The sequence below is a fragment of the Mixophyes fleayi genome, chromosome 5 (genome assembly GCF_038048845.1).
Source record: "Mixophyes fleayi isolate aMixFle1 chromosome 5, aMixFle1.hap1, whole genome shotgun sequence".
Classification (NCBI taxonomy): Eukaryota; Metazoa; Chordata; class Amphibia; order Anura; family Limnodynastidae; genus Mixophyes; species Mixophyes fleayi.
Window position 1 is genome coordinate 277,149,766 of NC_134406.1, and position 13,991 is coordinate 277,163,756.

The 13,991-nt window shown below is 45.8% G+C and overlaps 1 protein-coding gene across 1 annotated transcript; it reads left to right on the forward strand.

Annotated features, from left to right (window-relative positions):
* The first annotated feature begins 2,049 nt into the window (after window positions 1-2,049).
* LOC142159412 (uncharacterized) lies at window positions 2,050-13,688 on the forward strand. Its single transcript, XM_075214287.1, has 2 exons — window positions 2,050-2,458; window positions 11,126-13,688. Exons 1-2 carry the CDS (start codon window positions 2,434-2,436, stop codon window positions 12,625-12,627), a joined length of 1,527 nt encoding a protein of 508 aa, XP_075070388.1. The 5' UTR covers window positions 2,050-2,433; the 3' UTR covers window positions 12,628-13,688.
* Window positions 13,689-13,991: the final 303 nt, after the last annotated feature.

Genomic DNA, 13,991 nt, shown 5'->3' on the forward strand with positions numbered 1-13,991 from the left:
TCTTCCATTGGTCCATGGTTCAGTTTTTGCACTCACGTGCCCACTGTAGGTGCTTTAGGTAGTAGACAGGGGTCAGCATGGGCACTCTGACCCCTGTGTGACTACACTGTGTGATCTGACACCGTCTATCATACCCAGCATTTACTTTCAGCAATTTGTTCTACATTAGCTCTTTTGTGGGATTGTACCAGCAGGCTACCCTTCCATCCCCGTGAGCCTTGGGCACCGATGACCCTGTCACTGGATCACCTTCCTTGGACCACTTTTGGTAGGTACTAACCACTGCATACCGGGAACACCCCACAAAACCTGACGTTTTGGACATGCTCTGACCCAGACATCTAGACATCACAATTTGGCCCTTGTCAAAGTCTCTCAGATCCTTACTCTGCCCATTTATCCTGCTTCCAACACATCAACATCAAGAACTGTTCACTTAATCCTAATATTTTCCACCTCTGACAGGTGCCCTTGTAACGAGACAATCAATGTTATTCACTTCACTTGGGCGGTAGTTTAACAGAGAGGCAGGGTCAAGACTGAGACTGTGGGAGATGTGGACATGCTTTAAGGAGGAGGGGGCAATGCTAGTGGAGAGGAAAAGGTTGTAAATATGTTCAGGGCGGAGGCAGATATTGTGGAGAAGGAGCCAGAAGGTGAGAGGGGATGTGATTGAGGGTCAGGTTGATGGGGAGTAGATATGAGAAGAGCCTGCATTTCATTCTCCATGGTGTGGAGGAAGGAGCATATCAAAGGGTAGGAAGGGGGAATGGGTGGGGTAAAAGGGAGCTAAGAGGAGGTTATTCCCAATCTGATACTGTCAATTTTGGAGGTGAAGGAAGCGGCTAAATCACGGGTGGTAGGGGATTAGGAAAGAGGTGCAAGGGTTTGGAAGACTGGGAGGAAATGAAGGACCTTAAGAAGAATTAATTAGGGGTTGAAACAGTGGAGTTGTAGGAGGAGAGGATGAATTCTTCAAATGGCATGGGTGTGTTTAGAGTGCTATGGTTGGAATTTGGAACACCAAGCTAAGAAAAGTGGCAGGAGAAGCAGAGTCAGGGGTAGAGGTGAGAGTCCGCTTGTAGAGGGAGACGGCCTGATTGGGGCCCGCCAGTGAGATTATTACAGAGGAATGCTTCAAGGATTTGATGACAAAAGATTTGAGTGAAGAGGAGGGGGACAGAAAGTGAAGTTGACGGAGAGCTGGTGGTGGTCGGAGAGTGGAAAAAGATAGTTGGAGAAGTCTGAAATGATGGGAGAAGATGAGGCTGTGGGTGGGGGAGGATGAGCATTGTAAAAGTCAAAAGAGGAAGAGAGGTTTGAAGACAGAGAGGTTGTCAATGGGGATATTTAAATCACGCAGGCTGAGAGAGGGAAGGTCAGAGAATAGGAAATGTGGGAACAAGACCACAAAGTTGCCAAGGAAGTAGGAAGTGGGCCCCAGAGGGCGAGAGATGACAACGACTAGAAGGTGAACATGGTGGAACAGCCAAATGTAATGGACCTTGAAGGAAGAGACTGAGTAGGAGGGTTTGAGGGAATTATTCCGAAACAAAGCAGGAAGGATACTCCACCAGGACGGTCACAAGGGCGGGTGAAGTGTTTGAAGAAGATACCCCCATAGAAGAGAGCAACAGGAGAAATAGATAGACACGTTTCTGAGATGGCAAAGGGGTTAAGTAGTTGGAAGATAATAGATTGTGGATAAATGCTAGTTTATGGCCAACAGATCTGGCAGAGGGTTGGGATATGAGGTATGAGGCACTTTATGGCTTATATTGGATCAGCCACAATATTGCGGCCTCCACGGTGTTCAGGCATCAGATACACTCAGAAATCTGGAAATGGTGGAGGCAGAATGGAGACTGGGCTCAGAGTAATCACAGACACGTGAAAGAAGAGAGGGGGCTGGAGAAGATTGAGATACTATCAGGTTACCTCCAATCATCCCAGGGTAACATTTCTATGCCTCAAACCTCAGGAATATCACTGCTTTATATGAATTGATAAGTTGCATTATTATAAGAATCAGTTCAGCCCAGATAATGGAGGGAGGGACGGTAATGGGTACATTGTGCAGCTAAGGTCGTCATGTATAGTACAGACTCCCGGAGGTAAGTCATCCAGTCCTATCAGATGCGCTGGTCTGGGAGAATTGTTTAAGGAATGGCTGCATAATATCATCACTTATTGCAATAAGAATTTATTTTTAACGGGGAAATTTGCAGCCACAAGTAAACAGCTGATAAAGTTATCTGCACATCTATTCATGCCAGAGGTCAGTGCTTCTAAATACAATGTTACTTCCAAGAAAACAAGGAGTCAACTTTCTGCTTTCAGTTATGTTGAGATGATAGAAGTGAAAGCAGCTGAGCTATAATATAAGAGCAAAATCTCCCTTTACGCAGGAGAGTGACACACACAGCAGAGACCATGGCTGACTGTCAGGATGGAGCAGGTACAGTAATATATTGTATATATGTCGCTGCACCTTTATGGAGGCTGAATATTGTCACAGAAATATACACAGCAGCCTGCACATAAAAGTATGATTGCGTCATATTACACCAGTGCTTGGTTCGTGTTTAGCTTCAAACTCCTCAGTCTCACTTTCTTCCTTCTAAATACAGCCTGCTGGTTATTTTCATATATATATATACATACATACACACATACACACACACACACACACACACACACACACACACACACACACACACACATATTTTCAACTATTGCTGCACCTATAGACATATATTAGACATATATTATTATTGTATATATATATATATATATATATATATATATATATATGTGTGTGTGTGTATATATACAACTGTAAAACGGTACGGAATTTGCTGGTGCTATATGAATAAATGTGTGATGATCATGTTTCGCCCTAGGGGCTAGAACATTTGTACCCCCTAAGCATAAGACCCGAGACAGTACATCGATGTTGTCACGACTAGTATAGCGTACCTGCTATCGTTGGCACTACTCGGAGGAAGGCGCGGAGTCTAACGTGCCCCTGGTGTTCACCAGGGACCCCCGCAAGGAGGTATGGACTTGGCTGCAGGAAACACGCAGGTCGCGGTCCTTCCACGAGTCAGATAGCGAAGCACGAGAGGGATATCAGACAGGCGGGTTCAGCAATGATGCGGGTAATGCAGGTACACAAGGAGAATACAAACGGGGTGTGAGTCAAGCCGGGTCGATAACGTTCTGACAGCGAGGTACAAAGGGAGATCCAAAGGGGTAGTCAAGGCAATCCGGGTCACAATGGTCACAGGCAAACGGCAATAAACTGGAGGAAGGCAAGGGTCAGGAAACAGATAGACACAGGAACACTGGAACGCTGGAGGACAGGAAAGGACCTGAAACTCTGGCACAGGAGGTGAGGTCAGAGGGACTTAAATAGGGCTGCTAACCAATGCCCTCAGCACTAGTGGTGCTGTAATAGCTGTAGCGCCGTAGCGCTAGTCATTAGGCAGCGCCGTAGCGCTCTCTTCCTGCAGCGTCCCGTTGCCTAGCAACGGGGACGCTTCTGGGTCTGGGCTGGCCGGCCGGGCGGAAGGGGAAATGACGCGTCTGGTTGCTAGGCAACCAGACGCTCTTGTGTGGACGGGCGGGCGGCCGCCGAGCGGCGCCTGACAGTATGCCCTCCTCCTTCTCCCCTTGTTTGGAGGAATCTCTTAAGTAACTGAGGAGCGTGAAGGTCCGGTTTATCCACCCAAGATCTTTCTTCCGGGCCAAATCCCTTCCAGTGCACAAGGAACTGTTGTTGCCCGTAGCGAATGCGGACATCCAGGATCCGGCTGATCTCAAACTCTGTTCCAGAGGAGGTTTGAACCGGAGGAGGTCGAGATGGAGGTACAAAGAACCTGTTAAGCACCAATGGCCGGAGTAGGGACACGTGAAAAGTATTATGACATCGTAAAGAAGCCGGTAGCTTTAGTTTAACACACACTGGATTAATAACTTGTGAGATGATGTAAGGACCAATAAAACGTGGAGCCATTTTCATAGATGGTACTTTGAGTTTTAAGTCTTTAGTGGAAAGCCATACTTGATCCCCTACCTTCAATAGGGGAGTAGCTCTACGGTGGCGATCTGCAAAGATCTTATGGTGCTGTGATGCCTTTTGTAGAGCTGCTTTGGTTGTGGCCCAAATGATAGAGAATTCTCGATAAAGTGAGTTCACCGCTGGAACAGAGGAGGAAGAATTGGGAAATGGATCTGGGATAATAGGATGCATCCCGGTCACAATAAAGAATGGAGAAACCCCGGTAGATTCATGGACATGGTGATTGTGTGAGAATTCTGCCCAGGGAAGGAATTGCGACCATCTGCTTTGATTATCAGCGGTAAAGCAACGGAGAAAAGTCTCTAAATCCTGGTTGATCCGCTCGGTCTGACCATTGGTCTGGGGGTGATATCCCGATGAGAATTTTAACTCCGTACCCAGTTTTTTACAGAAAGCCCTCCAGAACCGGGAGATGAATTGCACTCCCCTGTCAGAGATAATTTCCTTAGGGCAGCCATGAAGTCTGAAGATCTCCTTGATAAATGTGTCGGCTAAGTGACTGGCTGAAGGTAGACCTGAAAGAGGAATAAAATGCACCATTTTAGAAAATCGGTCAATGACAACCCAGATAGTATTGAATCCAGAACTGCAGGGAAGGTCAGTAATAAAATCCATGGCTATACTCTCCCAGGGAGCATCCGGCGTAGGTAGGGGCTGGAGCAACCCAGCAGGAACCTTCCTGGAAGTTTTGTGTTGGGCACAAATGGTACATGCTGCAATAAAGTCCCGTATATCAGCGCGTATGGTAGGCCACCAGAACCGACGGCAGAGAAGGAATGTGGTCTTCTTTATGCCCGCGTGACCCGCGATACGGGACGAATGGGCCCAACGCAACACCTTGAGTCGTAATTGTGGTTCCACAAATGATCGTCCTGTGGGCGGAGCATCCTTCACCGTATTGGTAATAGCAATGATGTTCGAAGGGTCAATAATGCAATGAGGAATTGATGGGTTCAGGCGGTCTGTATCATCAAAAGAACGAGATAGAGCGTCTGCCCGCCCATTCTTAGCACCTGGACAGAAGGTAAGAATCATGTTGAAGCGAGCAAAGAATGATGCCCAGCGGGCCTGCCGAGGATTCAGACAGCGAGCTTCCCGAATGAATGTCAAATTTCGGTGGTCTGTAAAGATGGTAACTGGATATAGGGCTCCCTCTAATAGGTGCCGCCATTCCTCCAAGGCTGCTTTAATAGCGAGAAGCTCCTTGTCTCCGATTCCGTAATTAATCTCGTTGGGAAGAAATCGTCTGGAGAAGAACCCGCATGGAGAGTGGGTACCTGAAGGTGTCTTTTGGAATAACACGGCTCCAATGCCTATTGAAGAGGCGTCCACCTCCACAAAGAAAGGTCGCTGTTGATCCGGCTGAGAGAGCACAGAGGCAGAGGAAAAGGCTTTCTTCAGAATAGTGAAGGCAGAAACAGCTTCTGGAGACCATATCTTAGGATTGGCAGATCTCCTAGTTAATGCTGTAATTGGAGCAATGATGGAAGAGAAATCTTGGATGAACTGTCGATAATAATTGGCGAATCCAATTAATCTTTGGATATTTTTAAGACTCTGCGGTTGAGGCCAATTCAAGATGGATGACACCTTGGTGGGATCCATCTGTAACCCGGAGCCGGACACAATGATCCCAAGGAAGGACACTTGGAGAACTTCAAAAACACATTTTTCCAATTTGCAATAAAGATGATATTTGCGCAGTCTTCGTAAGACCTCCCTCACTTGTTCTTGATGAGAACTCAAGTCTTTAGAAAACACTAGAATGTCGTCTAGATAAACGACTACGGAGGTGTACAATAGATCTTGAAAGATGTCGTTAACGAAATTCTGGAAGATGGCGGGGGCATTGCAAAGACCGAAGGGCATTACCAGGTATTCAAAATGCCCATCCCTCGTATTGAAGGCGGTCTTCCACTCGTCACCCTTCTTTATACGAATGAGGTTGTAGGCCCCTCGTAGGTCTAATTTAGTAAACACTTGAGCCCCGCTGATTCTGTCAAATAGGTCAGAGATAAGAGGTAACGGGTACCGATTCTTGATGGTAATACGATTCAGGGGTCTATAGTCAATGCATGGGCGCAGGGACCCGTCTTTTTTTTTGACAAAGAAGAATCCAGCCCCAGCAGGAGAGGTAGACTTGCGAATAAAACCACGTTCCAGATTCTCCTTGATATATTGGGACATTGCCAGGGTCTCTGGGCGAGAAAGGGGATACGTTCGCCCCTTGGGTATAGGTTGATCGGGAAGCAAAGTGATGGAACAATCCCAGGGCCGATGGGGAGGTAATAACTCGGCCTCCGTTTTACTGAATACATCTTGGAAGTCAGTGTATGCAGCTGGAAGGCTAACTTCCGTAACCGTGGACTGAGCAACAACTTGGGAATCAGGAGGCAGAACCCTAGGTAGACATCTATGATGACATTCTGTACCCCAATGAGTAACCTGAGCTCGGTCCCAATCCATCTGCGGAGAGTGTCTTCGTAGCCATGGAAGCCCCAAGATAATGGGATTGATGGATTTTGGCAACACCAACAACTGAATCATCTCGCTATGGAGGGCTCCAACCATTAACCGAATAGGTGAAGTGATGTAGGAGATGGAGCCACTGCTGACACGGTTCCCATCTACTGCTGTTAACGATAATGGTTGAGGCAAGGGGAGAGTTGAAATTTGAAGCCCAGCAATGAGAGTGGCAGAAATGAAGTTCCCGGAGGAGCCAGAATCCACAAAGGCCGTGGTGGAGAAGGGACCTCTAGGGGTGCTCAGGGTGACTGCCATAAGAAGCTCAGGGGTGTTTTTTGAGTAGGGAGCAACTGTGGATACTCCTAAACCGGCCTCCCTGCTACCGTTTAGGAGGACGGGTTTCCCGGTTTCTTAGGACAGACCTTGAGAACATGTCCGGAATCGCCACAGTAAAGGCAGAGACGCTGCCTGAAGCGCCTCTCTCTTTCTTCTGGGGATAAACGGGACCGTCCTACTTGCATGGGTTCATCCATAGGCAAAACTGGGTTTTGAAATTGAGGAGCCAGACGAGGAACCACCCGCTTAGAGACAGGACGTTCCTGGGTGCGTTCTTGATAACGTAGGTCTACTTTAATGCATAGCGCAATTAGGGTATCAAGATCAGAGGGGAGATCCCGAGAAATTAGTTCGTCCTTAATATGGTCGATTAGACCTTGCCAAAAAGTTGCGACCAGCGCCTCGTTGTTCCATTTCAGCTCTGACGCTAAGGTCCGGAACTGGATGGCATATTGCCCAACAGATAAGTTGCCTTGACGCAGGTTCAGCAAGCTGGTGGCCGCAGAGGCTACTCTCCCAGGGTCATCGAAGACTCTCCTGAAAGCTTCAATAAAGGAGCCGGTGTTATTAAGAAGAGGGTCTCCATTTTCCCACAAAGGCGAAGCCCAGGCTAGTGCTTGACCACTCAGGAGGGAGATCATAAACGCCACCTTCGTTCGCTCTGAAGGAAATGCTCCTGCATTGCACTCAAACTGGATGGAGCACTGGTTCAAGAAACCCCTGCATTTCTTGGGATCTCCATCGTATTTTTCAGGTGTGGGGATACGCATGCCAGAAGTTGCAGTGGATACCGTAACCACACTGGCGGACGCCCCTGGGGCGGTGGTAATGGCAGGAGCAGCAGGCAGGGAGCCTTGTAAGGCATCGAAGCGTGTAGCGATACCTTGAACACATTGTAGGAGATGTGCTTGGGCTGCTTCTTGCTGTTCTACTCGCTGAGCCAAATGAATGAGAAGGTCCCGGGCTGAGGGTTCCCCCGTTCCTTCGGTAGTCATCGCCAGAGTTTACTGTCACGACTAGTATAGCGTACCTGCTATCGTTGGCACTACTCGGAGGAAGGCGCGGAGTCTAACGTGCCCCTGGTGTTCACCAGGGACCCGCGCAAGGAGGTATGGACTTGGCTGCAGGAAACACGCAGGTCGCGGTCCTTCCACGAGTCAGATAGCGAAGCACGAGAGGGATATCAGACAGGCGGGTTCAGCAATGATGCGGGTAATGCAGGTACACAAGGAGAATACAAACGGGGTGTGAGTCAAGCCGGGTCGATAACGTTCTGACAGCGAGGTACAAAGGGAGATCCAAAGGGGTAGTCAAGGCAATCCGGGTCACAATGGTCACAGGCAAACGGCAATAAACTGGAGGAAGGCAAGGGTCAGGAAACAGATAGACACAGGAACACTGGAACGCTGGAGGACAGGAAAGGACCTGAAACTCTGGCACAGGAGGTGAGGTCAGAGGGACTTAAATAGGGCTGCTAACCAATGCCCTCAGCACTAGTGGTGCTGTAATAGCTGTAGCGCCGTAGCGCTAGTCATTAGGCAGCGCCGTAGCGCTCTCTTCCTGCAGCGTCCCGTTGCCTAGCAACGGGGACGCTTCTGGGTCTGGGCTGGCCGGCCGGGCGGAAGGGGAAATGACGCGTCTGGTTGCTAGGCAACCAGACGTTCTTGTGTGGACGGGCGGGCGGCCGCCGAGCGGCGCCTGACAGATGTTGGGTAACTGTGTGGGTCTATGTTCCACTGTAAACCTAAAATCCTGTAATGCTAGAAACCATCTCGTGATCCGGCCATTCTGGCTTTTATTTGCTGATATCCACTTTAACGGGGTTTGATCCTTCATGAGTTTAAACTGTCTACTCTCGAGGTAATACCTCAGAGTGTCTAATGCCCACTTAATAGGCAATGCTTCCTTATCTGTCTATGGAGTACCTCCTCTCATGCTTATTAAATATATTATAAGGTGCTTCTCCCCATTTCTGGTTTGGGATAATACAGCACCTATCCCTACATTTGAGACATATGTCTGTATTAATAATTCCAAATTTTTCAAAAGAATTATCTATGGCACGATAGAAGATTGCCGGGCCCGCAAGAGAATACTGTTTTTTTATTCTGCGTCAATGGAACCTGCTAATAACCTTTTGTCAAATCAAGTGTGGTGAAATATCTGGCTGTTCCTAACCTTTCTATCAGCTCATCCACACGGTACATGGGGTAGGCATCGAACTTGGACACAGCTTATGAAAATCGTTACAGAAGCGTAGTGTGCCATCTGGTTTTGGAATTAGCACTATGGGGCTGTTATACACTTCTATGACATTGAGTTCTAACATTTTTTTTACTTCCTTGGAATTAGTCTCTCGCTGGGCTTCAGGCATCCTAAACGGTTTTAAGTAATCCATGACCCCTGGCCCTGTGTGAATGTCATATTTTATTATAGCGGTTTGGCCGGGTAGCTCTGAAAATACATCTCTGTTTTTTATGATGAACTCCTTAGCTTCGTTCTTTTGGGCCACTGACTGTGTCTCTGTACTTCAGAAATTAAAGAAAATTGGGTTATTGGTGTGCCCGGTTCAGCTGCCAGGGCTAACGTATCCTTCCAGGGTTTTATTAGGTGTTTATATGGTACATTTGCTCAGGCTTTCTATTCCCCAGCAGATACACTTCATAGTTAACCTCACTAACTTTTTCCCTGATCTAAACGGCTCTGCCATTTGGCCAAAAACTTGCTTTCTACTGTGGGCACCAGAATCAGAACTCTGTTCCCCCGGAGTAAAGGTATGTACACGGGCGTTCCTATTATACAACCTCTGTTGAGCATGTTGGGCCTGTTCCATGTGCTCCCTCATTGTTTTTATTATATTTTTATTAGACTGTGCACCTATAGACATGTATAATTATATTGTGTACCTATAAACCAATATTATTAGACTTTTGCATGATGAAATTTTATATTATGACAATGGGGACAACATGTAACAATGCCTCAGATATAGGGACAACATGTGACAATGCCTCAGATATATGGACCTCAAGTGACAATGCCTCAGATATAGGGACCTCATGTGACAATGCCTCAGATATAGGGACAACATGTGACAATGCCTCAGATATAGGGACCTCATGTGACAATGCCTCAGATATAGGGACCTCAAGTGACAATGCCTCAGATATAGGGACCTCATGTGACAATGCCTCAGATATAGGGACCTCAAGTGACAATGCCTCAGATATAGGGACAACATGTGGCAGTGCCTCAGATATAGGGACCTCATGTGGCAGTGCCTCAGATATAGGGACCTCATGTGGCAGTGCCTCAGATATAGGGACCTCAAGTGACAATGCCTCAGATATAGGGACAACATGTGACAATGCCTCAGATATAGGGACCTCATGTGACAATGCCTCAGATATAGGGACCTCAAGTGACAATGCCTCAGATATAGGGACCTCATGTGACAATGCCTCAGATATAGGGACCTCAAGTGACAATGCCTCAGATATAGGGACAACATGTGGCAGTGCCTCAGATATAGGGACCTCATGTGGCAGTGCCTCAAAAATAGGGGCCTCATGTGACCTGACAAGCCTAGAAACACTGTACAGGTAAAGCAGTGTGGGATTATGACTCCTGTGCAAATAATATATATAATCTTATATATATATATATTTCTATATATCTATAGAATTCCTGCACCAATAAACAGGTGTATATACCGTATGGGCAGGGTGTGCAGTGCACACAGACCCGTGAGTCATGGGGGCCCCGTGCCACCCCTTTATTTGTGCACCCAGAGTGACACAGCCTGGTAGGGATAAAACCTGTGAGTTCCAGCCCCGTTGTTCCCACCTCTGCCCACTAAGCTGATAAACAGAACTGGCTGTAGACGTCCTTCCAGGGGAAATCAGCAGATGTAGTCACCCCAATACTTTGGCCTAGGAATAGACGCCCCCATCAGCCCAAATAAATTGTCATGTCACATGATTCGCAGGATCACATCACCAGGAACCTCCGATACATTACATTAATGCCGCAGGCTGTATATTGCTTTAGCTCACAATATGGCTGCCTCCGCTGTGGGACACGTACATTGTAATCCGACACAGCCTCTACTCTCACCACCAATGTCATATAGATATAATAAAACAATGGAGCTGATTGATAAATAGTTCCTTAATTATGATGTGTAGAAAGTATGGTTTGTGGTACTCACTATAATTGCTGGTATTTTGCTTTTTTCAGATAATAAAAGCTCTGGATCTGTGGTAAAAGATTCAAAAGGTTCTTTGAAGCTGAAGATGAATCCATTCCTGTACAAGGTGAAAGAGTGTGTCGGACCTCTGACCATTAATAGGATGGAGTTAAACTATGTTCAAAAGGATCATATATGGAAGTTCGGAGCTACAAACTTATTAAAGGATAACAAAGTCATCATGATGGTGGGTGAAACCGGATCTGGTAAAACGACGCTGATAAACGCCATGATGAACTATATCTTTGGCGTTGAGTGGCAAGATGATGGCAGAGTCGAACTAATTGTAGAGAACCCAACCATGAGTCAACGATCCAAAGTCACCATCTACCAGATCAATCATGAAGAGAAATTTTGTATCCAGAATTCCGTGACCATAGTCGATACCAACGGATTTGGAGACACAGCAGAAGAGAAGATTGTACAACTGATACGAGAGTTGTTTTCCAACTCCGACTTCAACTACGTTGACGCCATTTGTTTTGTGAATCAGTCGTCCTCAACTTCTTTCATACCATCGCAGCACATGTTTGATTCAATCTTGTCCATATTTGCCCAAAATAAGCCTAGCATAAGGGAAAGTATAACATTCTTTCATACCTTTGATGACCCACTAGCACCGGCTGCGATGACTGAGGCTCGACACATGAAAGGTTATGAAAACTTCAGTTTCAATACCTCTGTCTTACTTGCAAACAATTGCCCCAATGAGGCAAATAACGATGCCTGTATTGCTAATGAAATGCAATGGAAGATGGGGATGGAGAAAATTGATCATTTTTTTAAGTTTTTGTCCACAAGAACAAGACAAAATGTAACTGTAGATCGGGACATTCTCCTGAAGACAAATGCCCATGAGATAACTTTGGAAGGGCTGATCCTTAAAATCAAGGAAGTGATCTCTAAACAGCATGAGCTGGAACAAACAGCAACATTACTGGAACAGTACAGCGTTGATATTGAAAGAAATGAGCATTTTGAGTTCGAAGTGCGACAAACTATAAAACAAAAACTAACTACAACGGAAAAGTCAACCAACTGCGGAGTGTGTTTGTCAACTTGTCATCGAAACTGTCTGGTGTTTACCAAGATGTTCCTTTATTTTTGTGAGGTTTTTGATTGGAATGCAATGTGTAAAGTGTGCGGACACAGCAAAGACAAACACTCTTCTGAGAAATTCATCTGGCAAATTACTTCTGAAAACAGAACGATAACTTATTTTGAAGTTAAAGAGAAGTACAGGAAAAACAGCAAGAAGATGACACACAAAAACGTTCTGGAAGAGTTACAGACTGAAATCGAGACGGTGGAAGGAGAGGGGCTGAGACTCATTGTCAGAGCCTCCGAATACCATCAACAATTGGCACCATCCAACTCTGCTGAAGACTTTATCAATCTGCTCATTGACAAAGAGGAATGTGAAGGAAAAGGTGGCTATCAAGAAAGAATTGGAATTCTTGAAAGAAACAAAATGCTAGTTAGACGTATGTAAAATATCACCGGCTTGATTCATTAAGGAGAGCAAAGCTCCCGGACAAACCATGTTACAATGCAAGGGGTGCACATTAGTTTATTACTTTGCACATAAGGAAAATACTGGCTGTTTTTTCATGTAGCACACAAAAACTTGATAGATTTATTTGTATACTGAAATTTAAAGTTGATCTAGGACATGTCCTACCCCAACTATATATCTGTTCCCACATTTCACATTTACCTCCCCCTCCAATGCAACATGGTTTTGCCAATGTTCAAGACTAACAAAGTAAATAATGCAACTTACGATTAGTAAAATAGTTTTTGGTTGCCGAGGATACCATGGTTTAAGTGACGCTGGAAACGCTGGATAAGTGACATAATGCCACTCAGTATTATCATTTTACCTGTGGTGTTTCCCCACCCACTGACATGGAGGAGCTCCTTACCTGCAAAGCTATTGGCTGTAGCTGATCCATGGGCTAGGAGTGCGGTGTTCAGGCCAGAGCCACACTCCCAGACTGACGGGAACGGAAGATGCCGCCCACCCCTCCTGCTGGGCTAAGAAGTGGGGGTTAGGGGGTGGAGTTGTTGTACAGCGCCCATGGGTTTGGGGGGGATGCACTGTCATGGACTAAAGGACAAATTGACTGTAAGAATACATTGAAATGAGATTGAGCAGTATTTCCATACAGTAGTAGACATTTATGTTCCAATTATAATGTCCTTTGTTACGTCTGGTTCACCGGGGGTGGTCAATTTTATTCTTTTGCATATTTGAAATTATTTTTTCGCAATAGCTTTATATTTGTCCCATTGGATATTGATTACATTTTGAAACATACTGCGCTGTATAAAAAACTAAGCAATATTGATTATTCATCAAATACAATTATTAATGTTTTAATGCATCTATAATCCAAATTTATTCTGGTTGCTGGACAAATATAAACCAGTGTTGTTTTGTTATGAGCAAACCGGATAAGTGCTGTAACATAATCTTAAATTATAGTAATTTGATTATTTAGTGTACGTAAGAATCATAATCAATAAAGGCGAACGAGACTCTTCCTATGATGCGATAGTTTCGTCTCTTCTGTGTGCTGTAATGTTTGTGCAACACCCCGGAGGAAAGGAGGGGCTACAATGTAAGGACTTACTTCTTTGTCTTCAATGCTGTTTTCCCCTTCCTTGCAATTCAGATTTGATTGGCAGGAGAATGAACTTGGGTGAGAGAGGGGCAATGGTACTGGTAGGACTTACTCACTCCCAGCTGAATACCTACAGCACGAACCTTTAACCTTTTATTTCTGGAGCAAAGAGGTTACAGCTGGAAGAGGTAGCTTGTAAATATTATGTTCCTTACACATGTTACGAGCC

Excerpts from the sequence above, each read along its gene's own strand:
- LOC142159412 (XM_075214287.1), top strand. The coding sequence starts at position 2,434 with ATGGCTGACTGTCAGGATGGAGCAG. Across the intron at positions 2,459-11,125 it reads TGACTGTCAGGATGGAGCAG|ATAATAAAAGCTCTGGATCT; the intron begins GTACAGTAATAT and ends TGCTTTTTTCAG.